The sequence below is a fragment of the Perognathus longimembris genome, chromosome 21 (genome assembly GCF_023159225.1).
Source record: "Perognathus longimembris pacificus isolate PPM17 chromosome 21, ASM2315922v1, whole genome shotgun sequence".
NCBI lineage: Eukaryota > Metazoa > Chordata > Mammalia > Rodentia > Heteromyidae > Perognathus > Perognathus longimembris.
In genome coordinates, this window is record NC_063181.1 from 4580833 (window position 1) to 4600998 (window position 20166).

General features: G+C 48.5%; 1 protein-coding gene across 1 annotated transcript in view; it reads right to left on the minus strand.

Moving 5' to 3' along the window:
• Positions 1-20166, minus strand: part of Msra (methionine sulfoxide reductase A) — a 226225-nt gene that overhangs the window by 122535 nt on the left and 83524 nt on the right. Inside the window, exons 2-3 of the mRNA XM_048330739.1 lie at positions 16989-17057; positions 3347-3466 (exon numbers count right to left, since the gene is read on the minus strand). Of these exons, the coding sequence (XP_048186696.1) occupies positions 3347-3466; positions 16989-17057 (189 nt within the window). The remainder of the gene's footprint in view (positions 1-3346; positions 3467-16988; positions 17058-20166) is intronic.

The window sequence follows — 20166 nt, forward strand, 5'->3', positions numbered from 1 at the left end:
TTCTTACAATCAGAACAACAACAACAACAACAAATGCCTAGGTAAAGAAATCACTTCTTTTTCTAAGTCCAGATTAGACGCAGTGACTATCTCTTTCCAATCAGGAACCAGTTTCCATGACAACCATGCTTTCCTGAGGACCACCGAGATAGCAGGAGTGCTGGGACTCCACAGAGAGTTCCTTAACAACCCCTGTGGTTTCCGTGTTCGACCCTTGCTGGAAATCTCTGACATACACTGCACAAACTGCATCTTGGATGGTTTGGTTCTCTTTCCCTCTAGACATCAGACCAATGGAAAAAAAATTCCTCTGCTCTTTCCTTAGAGTGAGGAAGTGGGAATGGACGGGGAGGAGAGCCGGCCGTAGAGGCGGGTACGCAGGGATTCAGCTTTGTGCAGAATGTGCCTGCACCCGAATTCCAGGATGAGTGACTTACACTCCAGGGGCCCTCCGCGCCCCTATGGGAGAGAAGCTCAACTGCCTCCCGGGACGGCGGGGGAGAAGGAAAGACACGGCCTGCAAGGGCGAGGATGAAGGGGAAGGATTCTGAGCAAACACATTTAGTCGGGAGCATTTTTGTAGCCGGAGGATTATTATTATTATCGTGAATTAGTTGCACAGAGGCATTCCGATTCCCCATGGGAATACCCCACATTGTGAATACAATGCATCCTGGTCAACGTCAGAAATTTCGTATTTCTTCCCCCATTCTCCCCAACCCCACCCATCCCCTCAATTTATCCGGTTCCATTTCTCACAGATGTCCATTGAATATCATGACCACGTTCACCACCATCCCCCTTCCTCTCTCCCTGTGTCTGCCCCGACCCTTGACCTCACCCCTCTCCCGACAACACAAGTACCAGCTTCGTGGCATTCGTTCTGTTAAACTGTAAGTTAACTGCTCAAAGGAATTCTTCCACTCACATCCTCCTCTTTGTATACCACACTTCGGTCCTGTGTATGTTTACACCCATTGTAGAATTTTAGATCTAAGATCCGCATATGAGAAAGAAACCTGCATCCTTTGTCTCTGAGAGCCCGACTTGCTTCACTTCTCATAATTCTTCCCAGGCTGGAGGTTTTCTTAGAAACCTTTTCTCGTAGTCCACACTAAGCCACGTCTGCAGTTACAGATAGACAATCTATTCATTTCTAGTCCTAAGACTGGAGAGCATACACCTGGGCAATCTCTAGGGCTCAACTGAGTCTATTTATAGCTCTACACGGCATTTGTTTAATTACGAGACAGAGCAAAAATTATGGATTAATCACTAAAATATTTATTCCATGTTTCTCGTTCTCAATATCAGAGTGTTTCAATTCTTCTCTGGAGACAAGGAAAGCAAGAGGGCACCTATTTTTTTCATGGCTCCACAGTGATGCTTTACTTCAAATCAGAATTCGTATGATAGCAAATGCTGGTCACTCCCCCACCCCACCCCGGCGTTCCCAGTGGCCTCGGAGAGCTGAAAGGATCTTCCCCGATTGTACACTCCCCAGTGCCTTTTTGAGATTTTTGTTTTGTTCTGGTTTTTTGTTCCTTCATTTTGTGATAGGATCTTGCTATGTACCCCAGTGTGGATTAGAACTCACCGTTTAGCCCAGTCTGGCCTCAAATTCACAATCCTATTTCAGCCTTCAAGTGCAGGAAATAGAGGTATACACTACCATGCCCGGCCTTCAAATCTTTATTGACTGTTTACGTATTTACATTAGTGTCAATGTAGTAGGGTGAAGGTCTCAGTAGACCTCCCTCACTGGTCTTGAAGACCTCTGAAGATGGTAAACAAAATATTCTATTAAGAAGTGAGGCCTGGCAGACACTAGCAGATCGCACCTGTAGTCCTAGCTACTCAGAAGGTTGTTGATACCCGAAGGACTGAGGTTCAAGGCCAGCTCAAGCAGACAAGTTTGCTAGACTCCATCTCCAGAATTAAAGGGAGAGCTGGGAGGCATGGCTCAAGCGGAACAGTACCAGCCTAGCAAGTACAAGGTCCTGAGTTCAAACCCCATACCATCCAAAACCAAAATAAAACAGAAAGACCAGGATATGAGTCTTAAATAGGCCTGAGCGGCAGGAAAGTGAGAGAATTCCTAAGACAGGAATCTGGACATTGGAGCTAGAATTTGCCCCAGGGGAGCTCTGACTTGCCCCTGTCCATAGCAACAGACTGCTTAATTTTCTATAATAGGCCGTATTTCTGGCCCATTTAGCCTCTGTTACAAGCTCATAGCCTGGTTGTTGGGGCATGAAGGTATTGGTAAGCAATGAGTAAGAACAAAACCAAATGGGCACAGCTGCAGTGCAATAAAACTTAATTCATAGGGCTAGGAGAACAGGTGTGGCCTATGGGTGGGCACTGGCCAATACGCATCGTAGCACGGCTTGTCATTTTCCCCTCTAACGGAACATGAGATGCTTGGACCACGGGGTCTTCATATCTCTTTGTCACTGCGGAGGGAGGGGTGGCTCCCACTCTGTCTCCGGGCAAGACCATGTGACTTGTTTTGGCCAATGGGACAACAGTAAAGATGGCACAAGCTGTTTCTTGCTGTTCCTGGCTTCTTGGATGCACCGCCATTGGCCCAGGTCAGTACGTCCATTATCCCCATCCCCAGAAGCCAGGGAACACTAACCACCACCCAACACCAATTAACAGACATGGGAGGAAAGTGAGACATCTGTGATGGGCGGCCCCTGGGCATTTCACCGAGTGCCCGTAGCCACACGACGGGGCTCTGCAGGACCAGCAGAAGAACGCCGAGCTAAGCCCCGCCTACCTTGTCAACGAAGCCAAAATTAAGACTGTTTTAAGCTGCTAAGTTTTGGGTTGGTTGTTCCACAACAAGAGCTAACTGATATAATCCATATTCATTATTTCTAAAAATACAAAGCGAGAGCTGGGCACCAGTGGCTCACACTTGTAATCGTAGCTACTCTGGAGGCTGACATCTAAGGATCACAGTTCAAAGCCAGCTCAGGGAGGAAAGTCCATGGGACTCTTACCTCAAAATAACCATGAGAAAGTCAGAAGTGGGCTTGAGCCACATTCCTGAGCCATAGCTCAAGAACGCTAGCCTTGAATGAAAAAGCTAAAGGACAAGTGCCCAGGTCCGGAGTTCAAGCCTCAGCACCTAGTCCCTGAGCTCAAGCACCAGAACTGGCACAATCAATCAATCAATAAGCAAGCAAGCAAACACATGTATTTTCAGAAATGGCAAAGAGAAGACAGAGAAATGTGCTTGAAGAATGTATTTCTGTTTTAAAGATCCTGTCACCCAACAACAGCACATGCCACGCCTTGCTTCCCACAGTGATAGGACAGAATAGGTCCCTCCTACCTGAGCAGACTTCTTTGTAAGTAGGATTGGGGGTGTAGCCTCCTGCAAAGCCCACTTGGGTTGAATACACGCCTTTCAAGGTCCAGAACTTCCTTTCCGCTCCCCAGAAGCAGCCCATTCCTGCAGATAAAGGAAAGCCAGTTATCTAAGACAAAGTGGACGTGGCGCTGACATTCCCCACTCGCTAGACATCAGAGGTGTTCCTACAGAAATAACAAGTGACTGTTATTTTCTGGAAAAGGAGAGCTTTCCACATTAAGAAATAACTTGAAGATCATTTACCCAGGATTTTGTATTCACTATACGCAAACATTGATAGCCCCAGACTTCAGTGGAACTAACAAATCCCAGCTTTCCCAGTAACACAATTTCATGGATATTTTCACACTCAATTCATAACTTCAGTGAAGAGAAATGCATCTAATGATAAGCTTTCTAAGCTTTTTCCGAGCTGAATGGAGAGACTTCCAAAATTATACAAATTGATGCTGTATTTCCAGTGGACATTTCCCATACAGATTCAGCTTCAAAAGTTTTAGTTCAGTCCTTTGCATCTGAATGACCTAGATCGCTATCACTTCCCACCCTAAAGTATGTTCTTCTGAATACTGAATATAATAAATGAAATGCATGTAGGGAGGGAAGGAAGGGGAAACAGGGAATAACAGAAAACTTACAAAAGTGTATTCCATCGAATTTGGACACATCATGTTAAGTGTACTAGTAACTGGATCCCTTTGACTATTTGATGAACATCAAGACCTACCTTCCATGAGCACACATATACACACTGAAAATGTCTGTTGCATTTCAGTCTCCAAATAAAGGATGTCCATCTTCTACCATGATGAGTTCATAGCCTGTCGGAAAACCTGCTATCCTGTGGCCATTTCAATAGATAAGATCACTGCCACAATCAAGTTTTATATGACTTTACCAGGCCACGTATAACTAGGCCTCCTCCTTCCTATGGCCAATAAATGTACTGACCCTTAATCACAAAGCTGCATGAAGATTCACTTTGTTGACATTCTTGATGCTTGTTTCTATTCTACTTCAAAAATTCATAGTAATAACCACAACCAAAAACGATGTATATGAAGTTAACCATTACACAGGAAAATTCTATTTAATCAAGTATAAGGGAAAATATGCTTACCAAAACTAGGTTCTGTAAAGTTTGTCGGAGAGGAAACTCGCCACATGGTTCAGGCAGAAAGGAGTTTATGGGGGGGGGGGAGCAAACTGCCAGCCCACACAAGATGGGGGCATAGGGAGACAGAGGAGAAGGAAGAAGAGAAAAACAGCAAAAGAGAGCGAGAGAGAAAAGGAAAGAGAGAGAAAGGGAGTGAGAGGGAGTAAGACAGAAAAGGAAAGAGCGAGAAAGAGAAAGGGGAGATGGGGACTCGTGTGGAGCTGAATTATATAGGGAAAGGCGGGAGGTGTGGCCAGGTAGATTGGATGTGACCTCAGGGAAGGGGGGAGGTAAGTACCTCCAGGTGTGCCAGTTACCTAGGTAACGCAGGTACTAGGCGCTAACTTAAACAGGTGGGGGGCATCTGCATGGAGCCCTCCTGGGGTAGACCTTACAGGTTCACAATTTAAAAATACAAACAGCAAAGTGGGATCCGTGCAATACAAGCACAACTATTACGTTAACATGGTAACCTGGAACATGTATGTGATTACATCATAATGATCCAAGACTAAATTAAAAGGGAAAAATACAGACATACAATGGTTAATATAACTACAAAGAAATACTCACATCAAAATAGATGAGAAGAAAATACATTAAAGTTCTAAGCATAGTTGTATCAGTGGCTAGAATACTGTTTCATTTTGCAAACATTTCTGTAATAGATTCCTATTCCTTTTAACCAGAAATAATGTACATTTGTAAGCAAAGAAAAAAAAATTCCAAAAACAACATAAGCATATATCTTACTTGAGTTGAACCTTGCTATGTCATTTTCTCTGTTTAGAAGTGAATTGCTTGTTGCTCATAAATGCATTTATTGAGTAATCTATAAAAATGGAGTATCCCATATTTCTGGCAAAAAAAAACACAAAACAGATCTGCTGTTGATTTTACTTAGTTGCATTCCCTTAGAATGAAGGAAAGACAATCAAAAGGCAGCGCAGCAAGACTGGATGTGAGCAGCCAGGATGGCGCTGGGAGCTGAGCACCTGCCAGGCTCGAAGCCCACCCCAGCCCTCCAAAGCCCAGAAGTCTCCGGGGCTCCCGGAAGGAAGCATTTCCTTTGTGCACCACGACTTACAGTGCCGCACTCTGAGGGCGCCACACACAAGGTCCTGTTAGGGCTGACCTGAAAACCGGAGTAACTAAATATAAGTTTTAGTGTTAAAATGATAACACCTTCTAAACCCTGGTGATGACTCCATGCTAGAGGGCTGCAACCCCACCCGCGAGACTAGTTTCTTACAGTGTGACATTTAAAAATGTAAGGAGCACTTGTTCACCTCTATACCTGGGTAACAACCATGGTAACGGACAGTAAAAAATGATCATCGTCATAGACTATAGAAATAACCATGTTAGTAGTAGAAATGCCATGGTAACTGTTGGGTTGGTTTGCTTATGATTGAGTACTGGGTTGTTTTAGCCCGTTCAAGCGTGCTTAGTGGTAATGGGAAAACATGGTCGCAATTGTTCAAATAAAGTTGGTACTAGGTCTGCCTGACCGCAATGTTCTGCTTCTGTACACGGCTTGCTTAACCCATTTGTGACTTGCTCTACCCCCGGCACTAACCCCCTGCGTCAGTGCTACGTGACCACCTGTTGTCAATTCCTGATATCGAGGCCAGTTCCCCATATCAAAGCCATAATAGATAACTCAAAGGGTAGACAGCCGATGGAAATAGGACAAGACTTGCTTGCTAAATGCCATCCAATCAAGTATCTGCCAAGTTGGAAATACCCTGCCCCTGTTGTCATCACAATGAAAACCCTGCCTGTCTGAGGGTTGGGGCTCTCAATCCAGATCTGCTGCTTCGGTGACCGTTGGGAGTCCAGGCTTGAGCCTGCGATAAAGACTCTGGTGCGTCTGCATCGGTAGCAGCTCCTTGGTGGTCTTTGGGGGACCGGAAATCTAGGCATAACAGTCCGTGGCAGGCTCTTTGGGCAGCCAGTCCGCCCTGCCTCAGTCTCAGACAGACGACCGCCGCTGACTCAGGCCCTTGCCCTCCGCACAATGTGCTTCCCTCTACATTCGGCCACTCATCTAAAGTTGCACTTGCTGGGCTTGCAGTTCCTTATCAAAACCATGGCCAGAGCCGGCCCTGGTAGCTCAAGCCTGTCATCCTAGCTTCCCAGGAGGCTGAGATCTGAGGATCATCGTTCAAAGCCAACCCGGGCAGGAACGTCTGTGAGTCTCTTACCTCCAGTTAACCACCAGAAAGCCAGAAATGGCACCGTGCCTCAAAGTGGTAAAGCGCTTATCCTTGAGCAAAAAGAGGTCAGAGACTGAGCCCAGGCCCCGAGTTCAAGCCCCACCCCCCCCCCACACACACACACTCAAAAAATAAAGAAATCATGGTCAGAAACTCTTAACTGGAAAATTCCACAAACAAGCAATTCTTGAGTTTCAAGCTGCCCGTCACTCTGAGTCGCGTGACTTCCGTTCTGGCAGGGGGCTGAGTGGTCGCTGCGTCCAGCGCCTCGGCCCTGAATTCACTGCCTTCCCGTTGAGCACTTTGCGCTGTCCCAGCTCCCGGAGTCCCCACGGCAGCGCTCAGTGCTGGTGCTCAGGGAACCTCAGTTCCCTTCACAGCAGCAATAGAGCCCAAGGGCGGTGAGCTGGCAGGCCGGAAATGACCAAGGGGAACTCTAAGGTCTGCAGACATCGCTCCATTCTACCCATTTCTGAGGCATTCACTGGGGGGGGGGGGGCGGGTCTTGGAACATATTCCCCAAGGGGTACTACTATATGGACTTTCAAAACTCAGAATGTTCCCCTTGTAGGTTAAACATCACCTACAAGTAGAAGAGTAGTTCATTCCCTTTTAATGCTTACTAGGGACACACGTGGCCCCTGCTGGAGGGAGCGTGACCAGGCTCCGGCTGGGCAAAGGCCTCCGGGCATCACGCGCATCTATCTGGAGTAACACCTGGGATCTGGTGTGTAATCCAGGTCCACGTTTCTTGGGAGTTCTGGAAGCTGTGTCTTGTCTAGTGGCTTCCACACAGCGGCTGTGGCGTTGTCCAGCCCTGGAATGCTTTCAGTTCCAACTCCTCCATGAAAGGCAATGCGTAGGGAAAGGGGCCCCAGGTGGAGAATTATCCTGAAAGGTTCCCAAAGCGATCAGCCCACCTGATGGGCTCCTCTTCTTAGCTCTCTCTCGAAGCAGTAAAATCGCAGGAGTAAAACTAGGTTCAGCCTGGGTCACCCACTTCCCCAGCGGTGAAGAGAAAGCCACAAGGCTACCAGACCATATACAAGGGTGTGAAACTAAGGCCCAAGCCAGAGAGCTGACAGGGCTGGTGAAGGTGCTGAACGTTGGCTTGGTGGGCAGAGGAGTGAAAGGATGTATGTACCTGCACGACCATTTGCCTCACTGACTTCTACTTTAACTCACTTCCCAGCCTTCCTTGAAGTTGCCAGTCACCTTGAGCTTGTCTCGGTCCGCTCTGTCTAAATGTATAAGTGACACTGATCTCTACATAGGACACTGACAGTTCCCAAATGCTCTACGAGAGGCGCATTTATTTTCTAACGTTGTATTCATCCTCTGTAGTTATTTTTAACTGAAGTTTCTTTGAATGCATATATTCATGGTAGACAATGTGTTTAACACTTACACTGCAGAATGACCAAGTCAAGCTAACTAACATGACCACCATCTTGCATACTTGTCTTTTCTGTGGTGACTCTGAAGTAAGCAATATACGGTGGACAGTCACCCTCCTGTGCAGTAGACCACCAGGATGTACTCCTCCCGCCTGACTGAAGCTTGGTCTCTTTCACCACTATCTCCCCCCTCGCCTTTCGCACCTGGGTCCCGGCTCCTAGGAGTCCCAGCCTACTCTCTACGTGTCGACGTTTTAGATTCCACAGGTGAGCGAGATCACGGTGGCATTTGGCTTTCATTGTCCGGCTTCTCCAACTGGACGTCCTGTGCTTCCGACCCGTGCATGCGGGGCTTCCTTCCGTTTTAAGCTAAATAGCATTCCGTGGCACACATTAACCTCTCCTCTGCTGATGCGTGACTGGGTGGAGTTGCCTCCTGGCTGCGTTGAGCAGTCCCGCAGGGGGCGCGGGCGTGGGCATGCAGGGGGGGGCTCTTGGAGACAGTGATTTCATTTCTTTGGGCTATTACCCAGAAGTAGAATTGCTGGGTAAAACGTTCGTCTACTTTTCTTTTCTTTTCTTTTCTTTTTTGAGGAACGTACCTCCATACTGTTTTCCATAATGGCTGTGCTAATTCCTGTTGCTCCCAACGGTAGGAATTCTCATCAACAATTGTTATCTTCTGACTTTTTCATAATAGCTAAGCTAGTGTGTTATTTTACAGGCCCACTTAAGTCCTTAACACAGAGGGATAAAGACCTCTTAAAGCAAAGGACACACAGGTATACAGTTAAAGCCGAGTGGCAGCCCCCTTCCTAAGAGCTCTTCCCGCGGCTCCTCCCTCCTCCACGAACCTCCTGTCCCCGCGTGGCAACTCCGCGACGCTGTTAAAATACACCGCAGAAAGCCACTCCTCTGCCAAAATCCCTGTAACGCATGAGACAAAGGCCAGCGCTCCCAGAATGAACCGCCCGGCCCCCATGCTCGGCCTCGCTCGGCCTCCCTCCATTCCTCCCGCTCCCTGGCGGCCCGCACCCCCGCCCGGCCGGCTCCGGCCACAGACACCTTGCCTCCCTTTCTTTCTGCCTAGGATATTTGCCCTCAGCCCCCTGGGCGACCACGCATCTCTTTTAGGTTTTTGCTTAAAGATGACCGGTTCAATGACCAGGCCATGGGTGCTTTCCCTGACTATGCAATTCCAAATAGCAACCCTCCCCCCCCCCCAACCCCGCAACTGTCCCCGATTGTAGCCTGGCATTTCCTAGTCTCCTCTCCTGCTTTATTTTAACCAATACTTATTACAATCTGACATGCCAGGTGCTTCACACGTCTGTCTGAATTTCTGTCCTACACTGGTGGCGTGTAAGCTCCTCAAGGAAGAGGGTTTTGTGTTTGTTTTTTTTATAATCGTCTGCTGAGGGAAAAAATAAATTTTTTTTTTTTTTTTGGCCAGTCCTGGGCCTTGGACTCAGGGCCTGAGCACTGTCCCTGGCTTCTTCCCGCTCAAGGCTAGCACTCTGCCACTTGAGCCACAGCGCCGCTTCTGGCCATTTTTTCTGTATATGTGGTGCTGGGGAATAGAACCCAGGGCCTCGTGTATCCGAGGCAGGCACTCTTGCCACTAGGCTATATCCCCAGCCCGAAAAAATAAAATTTTGATGAACAAATAAATAATATAGGCATTAGGCCTAGTTTTTCCATTACGTCATGCCTGAACCTAACACAGTCATTGAGTCTCTGTCTGATCTCAGTTCACGCATCTCAGAGTTGACAGCAAGGACAGATGAAATTATATCAAGAAGATGCTTTACAAGGTGGATATCACACACAGTAGGGCAGCTGGCTGGAGGCTGCGTTAGGGCTTTATAGCCTGTTCACTGCCAGGCCGGTTACAAACGGCCTACATGGGAGAAAAGCCCGGGGACATAAACTTCAATAGAGACACGGAAGCATTCAGAGGCACTGAAAGGCACCCGTCACTCCGCCGGCGCAACTGCCCAGCTGTCTGTCACGTATCACTGCAGCCCTTCACCTCAGCCCCGGGCCAAAGGCCAGGCCACGGGCTCGGAGCCGGGCTCGCATCGCCGGCCCGTGGGAAAGCCGAACCCCACGCTCGGCGCAGGCCGGGGCGCCTCCTGCGGGGCAGAAGATGAGGGCGACGAGCTGAAGGGACGTTCGGGGGACCCAGGGCCACCTGAGCAACTGCTTCGGACACCGACGTGGCGCCGACGCTCTGCCCTGCCCGCTGGGCGGGGCGGACCGCCTGCCGTGACCGGCTTCCCCTGTCCATCAGAAGGTTCTAAGGCTCAACAATTGGGTCATGTCTGAGGGAAACGTGATCATTTAGTCAGATTAAAAAGGCTTCGATCACTTGTCAAACGCTCTTGACACAAACAACTCTCCATATGCACATACACACATACACATATACATATACAGACAGACAGACACACCCACGTACACATATATGCACCCGACTCGTGAATAGTCGTAGAAGCAATGTTCAGACTGATGGAACAAAACGGCAGCCACAGAAAAACGAAGCAGCCGCTCCACTGTCCTGATCAACCTGGATCTCGTGGTAACCAAAGAGTTCATGGAAGTATTTTTTAACAGAAATATTCCGGTTCATAAGTAAAGGGAAATGCTACAAGCAGAATACTGTCACCCCTACGTGCCCATAAGGAATTGATCTCAGGCCTGCTCAACACCTACAGATGCTCAAGTCACGGACACAAAATGGCATGCAGTTGCATAGAACCCTGCGTGTGTCACTCCAGGTTACCCATAATACCTAGTGCATGCCTAGTGCAATACTAGGTCTTATAAACTACAACTCTGTGTAAATACTACACAACTAAGGGACATAATGTATTGTTCAGACAAAAGTCTACATGTTCAATAAAGATGCAATTTTTTAAAAGTATTCCTTCCCACAGTTGGTTGAATCTACGGATGTGGAACCCAGACACAGAGGGCTGGCCACATCTTACAGCCTCTAGGCAGTGATTGTTGGGACAGCTAACCTCACAAGCAGAGAAAGAGTGGCCTGAAAAGCCTCCCCGACGACTTGCATACCGCCATGTACGGGCTCTGTTCAGGCTACAACTCCCAATCGTAGAAAATGCAGAGGACAGAGGACATGGGCATTCAACTCAGACTGATTGTCCAATTCCTTGATCAAATAAACGGTGAGGAACGAGAGACCAAGAAACACACAGAGGGAGGAAGAGGTGAGCTTATACATTAAAAGAGACTAAATATGTACATCGACTAATTGCAATGTGTGGACTCTATTTGGATCCTGATTCAAACAGCTCAAAGTATTGGCTCATAAATCTGACAAGTAGCTACCTGTATACATGTGAGATATGCAGAATACTGTGTGTGTGTGTGTGTGTGTGTGTGTGTGTGTGTGTGTGCCAGCCAGGAAGCACCTGGCTGATAATGGTGGCCGGGAAGAGAGGGACACGGGTCCTGTTTCATTTTCAACTTAATTGGGCTGTCACCCCCAGTGCCCCCGGGGAAAGGAGCAGTGCGGGACTCCGTGGGACGGGCTGGCGCTCCAGTCACTCTCCAGGGCCTGTGTGGGTGGGGACCTCCCTCCCTCCCGGTGCGGAGGCCTGTTCTGTCGCCCGCGGGGCCTCTTCAGCTAGGAACCCTGCACCCGCCATCTCGCCACGCCGCCAACGTGGACGGCCCGGTTAATTACAGACACATTCCAAAGTCACTCTCGCTGGCCTCTGTCCTGGAATGCGCGGCGGCCGCACCTCGCTTCACGGGACGGGCTTCAGTGATTTCCAGTCAAGGTTCAGGGACAGATAGGCCACCCTGGGGTTCCATCATTTACCCTCGCGCTGGCTGCCAGCCAAGGCGACACCAACACCGTTTCTTCTGAAGTCTGACATATTGCCTCCTACTGCTTCTGAGCCTGCTTTCCTGGCCGGCTGACAGATAACTGGGGCGTTTCAAAAACCGCCCCCAGTTCAAGTCCGAGGAGGGACTCTTCTTGTGGCCGGCTCCTCTGGCGCAGTGATCTCATCCCCCCCCTGGAGGCGACAGGGAGACCCACCGTGCGGGGTGTGTGCCTGGGCCTCGCAGGCCACCGCCCAGCCCCACCCCGCGAGGCTCGGCCGGGCCACGGGGGGCAGCCACGCACGGTGAGACCATCCGCGTGCCTCCCGCCCCGTTCCCCAAGGCCCCCGTTCTGCCCTCCCGTCTCACTTCCCGCCACACAGCCTGGAAGGGAATCTCCAAGTGACCGCGTACCAGCAGGGCAGTCGGAAGTCACCATCAGAAAAACAGGCGTAATGGGAGCGGAGCTGTGGCTGGAGCAGTAGAACCTTAATCAACAAAGCCAAGTGAGAGTGCAAGGTCCTGGTTTCAAGCCTCAGTGTACTGGCATGTACACACATGCACGTGCGCACACACGCACACACTCCCTCTCACACACACATACTTACACACAGGGAAGACAGGCTCAAAATTCCAAAACACAGTAAAATCTCATTCACTGGGAGTAAAGGATCTCAAGAGCCAGCGAGCGCGACCTACACACGGACTGGTGCACACACGGACTGGTGCACACACGGACTGGTGCACACACGGACTGGTGCGTGACTACCTGAGGTGCCGGGGAGCCCGTGACCTCACAGAACAGCGCCACGTGAAGAGTCCAAGCATGCGGTCGGCTCCCACGCCGCTCTTCTCCTGAAGCGCCCCGAGCCAGGTTTTATAAATACGAATTAGCCTCGGGTCTGAGGTCTTTCTGAAAGAGCCCGGCACTGTTCACGAGTAAAGCCTTCCAAGCCAGCACAAGCCAGCGTTGATGTAATCAGGGTCAACCGCGCTGCCATCTTTCCCCATTCCCTTCACGAGCAGGTGACATTATCTCACAGCCGCCTGATATCCTCCAAGTCTAGACCCCAGCGTTTCAAGACTTTCTTTCCTTTGCCATGCTTTTCCCTCTCAAAAGTATGCAAGAACTCTTACTTTACATGTTTCAAACTATTTTATTTTGTAAATGGTGCCCACAAGGTCCACAGCGTATCCTGGAATCTCCTGCCCTTCGCTTTCTGTCCTTCCCACTACATTCCTGCTCTATTTTTAAGCGATCTCTCTCCTTGACACAATGAGCAGTTCCAGGCCGCCGCGGCCCCTGCGCAGGGAGCCTGAAGCCTGGCTCTCTGCGGGACGGAGTGGCCCATGGCCAATTGATGTCACTTTCATTAAGATATCCAGAGCCGCAGAGGACCTTCCTAAAACAGACAGGCACAGCGTGGTGGCGAAAGATGTTCTTGTGCCCACGACTGCCTTCCCTCTACTTGACCGTATTTCTTTCATCTCTGGGTGCCTCAGTTTCTCTGCCTATAAAAGAACATAATAATGCCCACTTCACAGGGCTGATGGAAGCAAGGATTAAAGGGATGGTGGCCACGGGGCACTCTCAGCTACCAGGAACAAAGACAGTAAGTAATTGCAAAATGTTCCGTCTTGCTTCGGCAGTGTGTGAGGAGCGGACTCCCACTGGCTTGAAAGGGGGCACCCCGGGTACCCAGGAGGGCCCCCCCCCCGGTGGACAGGGCCCACTGCCTTCATTAGCATTGTCCAAGTGCAGCTGATGGGAAAAGCAACAAAGGAGTCAAGAACTCGGGTGGCAGAAAAAACAAGAGCTGGAACAAAAAGCTCAACGCTGGACTACAAAAGACAGTCTTAGAAAGGAAAAAAAAAATGGTGTCTTGAGTTAAAAATAATCTGCAAGGATTGTATGCCAGAAAGCCGTTTTTAAGGAGCCTGTGTATATTCTCTGATCACTGGATATAATAGCACATTGGTACATTTTTCATACCGGACTGTGCCTTGATCCCTTCACATTTCCATCCTTACATTGTGCACACCAATCTAAGAGCTCAGCGATCACCTGCTGAGTGGATTAAACTTAAAAGTTCCTATGTAGACAGCATTCAAGAAGGCCCATTCGAATAACAACGCGGTAATGAAATTTGTGCTTGCTGATACTATTTGGGCCTAAACTAAAGACCTCTGAGGCTGAAGAACGAGTTCAGACGAGTGAAAAAGAGCCACCATTGCTCCGGCTAACTCACCGTTGAGTAGACGGGAGCCCGGCTTGTGCCACCAGTCTTCCAACAGAACCACGTCGAGGAAACAGTCCTTGTGGGAGATGTCACCCCACCAGCATTTTCCCAGCAAAAGCTGCACCCCAAGAGTCCTTCAGAGCACTCCAGGAGCGCACACGAGTCTACAAGTCAATGTACTAAACTGGCTTGTCTGGAAATCATGCTTTTGTGTGTGGATCCGACTGAATAGCATTTCTGAATCTGTCAGCCCCAACTCGGGCTCCTTCACCCATCCAGAGAGGGGGCTGACATAAAAAGAAGGTGGACTCTGGGCCAATTTAAACTCGGGCTCCAACTCCAGCTCCCCTAGCCAAGCGGCCCTGGATACGTCCCGTGAGCTCCCTGAGAAGAGGGTTTCATAGCCTGTCAGCCTTGCAAGGTGCTGGCAGGATGAAGTGCCCCATGTATGTCCAAGTATCCCGTGCTGTCTCAGGGTGACCAGCCCAGAATGACCAAACCCTCCCCCAAAGCCTCCTACCCCCTCCTGTAAGCCAGGTGGACAGTGATCTGAAAGGAGAACCATTTTGGAAACATGAACTGGAATTTCCTGTAGCTTGTACTTAACCAAATTGTGCCTTGATTGAAGCATCTGGAAGAGCCAAAGTATAGTTTTAAAGAAAGAAGTCTTGGGTGCCAACTAGCCTACTTTATGATGTGTGTGATTTTGTTCTCTATGTATGGCTAGACTGTGGGAATTCTGCACGGGAGTCATCTCATTACACTACCTATGTTGGCTAGTCACCGGGGCCTCTCAGAGTTGAAAAGGCCCATTGCTCACTGGAAGCCTTGCATCAGAAACCTGAGGCTAGGAGGCAGGACATTACTGGCTACAGTCAAACCATGCAATCTGGATTAGGATTTTTAGTACTGGAGACCTAAAAGAAAGAAGGAGAAAGCCCTGGCCCAGACCTTTACCCCCTGACTTTTCCAAATCTGAAGTCAAACCCTGTCATCAGCCCATTTGGGCTCACGATTTCAGAGGTTTTAGCCCACCCTTTCTTAAGTCCTGTCCCTTGGGGCCTGTGGAGAGGCAGAGCCTGGTGACTGGGGCAGATGGTAGGGATAAAGCTAATCATCTGATGGCGGTCAGTAAAGCAGAGAGTGAGGAGGGGACAAAGACCCAGCATCCCTTTCGAGGACATGCCCCAGTGACCTCACTTCCTCCCAAGTAGGCCCTACCTCCCATGGGCTCCACCACCACCGACAGTACCACCACACACCAGCTCTCGTGGCACATCCCAGCTGGAAAATATCACAACATGGGACCTCATTTCTAACATGGAGTTGTCAGATCCGAGAAACTTTTAGAAATCACACACACACACACACACACACGCACGCACGCGCGCACACACACACACAAAAGAAACTTGGTACGTCAGCAGACGTGATCTCACGTCTCAAGGTCTCATGGTGGCAGCTACTGCCAGGACAGGAAGGCTCACAGTTCAGGTATTCTATCACACATGCAGCCATTACAGATGCTGCAAAATCAAATCTCTCTATTTAAATCGCTGGCGATTTCTAATCGATGATAGGGCCTTTGAGTGCTGACTGGCATGGCGGAGTGGAAGACAGCCCAGCTCCACCATTCACAAGGGTTGCTAGCTCTTCCTCCATCTCTCAGATAGAGAGAATGTTCTGTCCCAGTGGATGCATTTAGGGACCAAGATGCTCCAGGTCAAACCCACTTCAAGGCCTCAAAGCACTTGGATGCTCTTCCGCAGATTATCGGCAAGGCCAGAGTTAAATGGAAACTGGAGGTGCAAATAGGAGGAAGGGAGAGATCGCCATGCTTGCCAAGAGGCTGAAGGAAATGAACCAGACCAGATGGTTTTATCTCCAACCGGAATTCCGGAATGCAGAGGTGGGAATTCTGGATGACAGAGGTGGTAATGCCTAAGGCAGTCCAGGAACATTGTAGAAGAGAAGGAGAGGAGACAAGAAGCACGGCAAGGGCAAATGAGACGCTGCTGGAAGAAAGGAAGGGAAGAGAGCAGGGCAGGAGAGAGGAATGCAGGCAGTCAAAGGCCATGCCAGGTGCAGAGACATTCTGAAGGACGTTTAGATGCCACTTGCTGTGGAAGTGGGAAATGCAGAATGGCGTGGGCTTTTCCACCAAAGCGTTTCGATAAAGAAAAATTCTTCTGCTCAACCTTGTAATTGTGTTAGAAGTATGCAATCAAGAGCTGGACTCTGCTTGAGATGTGTTAAATGACTGTTTTCTCCTAAGAAATGTGCCCTATTAATGGAGAAAAAAGAGATCATCTGATGAGGTTGATTTTTGCGGAATAACAACTCCAAACTACTCCCATCCCAGCCTTTGATAAAGTTATATGTCCCCATGGGGAGAGAAAAAAAATTCCTCTTAGCCAATAAAAAAAATATACCCTCAACCCCCAAGTTAGCAGGTTAATTCACAGTGTGGACGAAAGAAATAGCAAATACACAGTTTGATATTTGTGCTCTCAAAGTGAGAAGAGAAAAAAAAAAAAAAAGTACACGAGATTCTACAGAGTAAGTGTTCCCAGCCCCAGGAATTACTAAGAACTCAAGAGTTTTCTTGGCTGTAACGACTTGTAAATATCTAGAAGAGCCCAGATTTTGAAGCCCCGAGGACACTTGCTAAAGCTAAAAAAGTTGGCAGCAAGCTTTGTTCAGAATTTGGGTTTTCGTTCCGAGTTGATATCTTACCAAATACAGCCATCTGTGTTCCCTCTGGGAAAGGTTCAACCGTTCTGTTGCCATTGACATGATGTCTGGCTAGAGAAAGAAAGAAAGAAATGCAAGTTTAAGTGTAAAGTTCTACGTACATACTAACACATGTCATTAAATGTGTCAATGAGCGACTTCTTGTTTGGAGGTAGAAATGCACCGAAGCCCACCCTCAAAACAAAGTTCCATGTATCTGGTTTTTGATTGCCATTACAGAAGAGCACAGACATGGCGACGCCAGCCAGCTCAGGTAAGCGGCCATGCTGAGGCCCACCCGCCTGCAGGCCTGAACAAGTGGAACGTTGGCACCAGAATGTCGGCCCCTGGTCAAAGGGTTTCCGTTACGTCTGGCCGGCCACCCCTTGGAGCTAAAAGACGCCCCACCTTCCAGGCTAAACTCTGACAAGTCCCAAATAAACATGCTGCTGTAGTCAGTATGCAAGAAGGGAAAAGAGCAGGGTAACACTGGGACTGGTTTCTACAGAACCAATAGCCGAACGTGTCACTCCTCTGCAATTCAAGCACTGCTTCCAAGCACCAAAGACACTCAGCATCGAAGGACCAGATGGATGCCCCCAGCCCCCAGGGCCCCTCTGACAACTGTGCTCCTCCCTCGGAGGACTGATTTAGAAATAAAAAGCGACCAGGGTAGGCTTTCCGGTGCTAACTTGTTCTCAGTAAGCCCCTCCCCCAAGCAGTAGAACACTCAAGTGCGCTCTGTCTAGGAACCATGAAGGCAGGATGAGTTTGTTGTGTGTCTTTTAAATCAGCAATAGTAGGTCTATTTCTGGAAACCAGGGCCAAGTTTCTAAAGGGACTAAGGGACTACCCATTGAAACCGTGCTAAGGCAAGTATTTAGGGGGTCAAAGCATGAAGTTCCTTTAAATGCATGACACAGAAGATTGTCAGAACTTGCAAATTTTGGTTTCACCATCAGTGGCGTGTTTCGTCACAGACACGAACTCAACTTAGTAAACAGAATAGCCATTCACTAATTGGATCCTAACTACTGATTACCAGCAAGGTCTGCAATGGAGACAGGAAGGTCTGACAGGCGGGGATGTGTGGCCCTGTCACAGCAGGGTGAGTGCCTCCAATCTGGCGGGGGGAGGGGGGGGAAGCCCACACATCCCCGGCCCTGCTCTCTGCTCAGTGGGGTGTGCTCAAATCTACACACTCCGAGACAGTCACTCGACTGATAGAGATGACTTGCCCTCCATCAAGGGTATATGAGAATAGATTTACATCTATCTTGAAAGCCGAGAGCCTGAGCAACAGAAAGGTTAGTTAGAGCAAGACCAGGTCAAAGTAAACTTTCCTGGAGATTTTGAAGGGGATTTGGGGGTATGTTGAAAAGCTTTAGAAGGTGACACTGATATTGCAATTGCCTAATCGCTTCAAATTTTATCCCTTTCCTTCCTTAAAATAGTTACAGTAGCCAGGTACCAATGGCCTGAAATCCTCGCTGCCCAGGAGGCTCAGATCTGAGGATTGTGGTTCAAAGCCAGCCCAGGCAGGAGAGAGCCCATGAAACCCTTATCTCCCATTAACTCCCAGAAAGCTGGGAGTGGAGCTGTGGTTCAACTGACAGAGCACCAGTCTTGAGTGAAAAAGCTAAGAGACAGTACCCAGGCCCTGAGTACAAGACCTAGTACCGATAGGAAAAAAAAAAAAAGTTACAGCAAAACTAATCAATAATATACCTGCAATAATTTAGATTTAGGCATAAACTAGCTATAATCTTCCGGTCTGGTGCTCAAACCATGATTATTAAATTTTTGTCTTCTAGATGTTAGGGCAGCTTCTACGTGGGGGACCTCGATCTCCTTCTAGAGATCCAAGCTCCTCTGCACTGGGTGGCCACGGGAACACTCCTGAAGCTTTCAGGAAGGGCAGCTGCTGTCGGGAGTTCCCACTAGCCACTGGACACAGACGTATCCCAGAACTGAAGCGCTCTGAATCAGACCAAGCCTGGAATAAAGACTTAGGGCTTGCTTTCCTACAAAGTACCAGCTTTTCACTTGGGCCTGAAGACATCTAAAAATAGAATGTAAGTTTGGCAACTCTGCCTCCATTTAAAAAAAAAATTCTCCATACTGCTTTAAACTGTGAGTCCATTTCCTGCTTAATTCTGTACATATATACATTATTTAAACAGACTATCTATAGACTGGTGATAGGTTGATTAGCCTTAAACTTGCCTAACCTCTCTTTTCCCTCACTTGAAGACTGGCCAAGATAAGAGTAACTCAGGTGACTTCAAGATTCCAGGACCAATGATCATTCCCTGACGTAGGCCCCCACCCATCCCATGCGAACAATTATTCCATGACAGGAACTGGGCTGCTCCCTTAGCAGAAACAGAATCACTTCACTCAGGCAGCAGTGCATGCCTTGGAAACAACTTGCAGGAACATACCTGAGAAAATGACCAACCAGATCACAGACTAAGACTTGATCAGACTAAGATTTTTTGGTCTACACATATGCCTTGCTTCCTGATTTCGTTCCTTTAAAAAAAAGAAAAAACAGGCCCATTTCCTTGCGGATGGAGCAATGCCATTCTTTCGGATAGAGGCATACAATCATACTAAGTGAAGTGTGCCAGACCCAAAGAAACATAGACTCTATGGTTTCCCTCATTGGTAATAATTAGCACAAGTCTAGGATAGTCCTAGCAGAAGATCACAACAGCTCAATCGCTAGATGAACACATAAGATGATGCTAAGGGAAATGAACTCCAAGTTATGGAAATCAGTGGTTTATTGTTGTTGTTATGTTCAACATACCTTGTAAAATTATGCCATTTTTCTTGTGTCTTTCTTGCCCCTGATGTCACTGTAACTGATTTTGGTACCCTGGATATTGTATATATGTTTATTGGAAGTAGGGAAGGGAAGGGGAACATCAAAATGGAGAGACAAAGGGTAAAAGGCAAGCAAATGCAATAGCAATACTTACAAAACTATATGCTATAAATAACTGTACAACTGCGGGGGGGGGAGGCGGGAGAAAAATGAGGGAGGAGGTAACTCTGCTGGCTTGGGTTGCCTTTGCACCCTGACACTCAGATAAAGGGAGGTTATCTACCTTCTCAAGTCCTAGGAAGGTAATTAGGGTGCAGGGCCCACCCTGGCATTTGCTCCTCCTCCCAG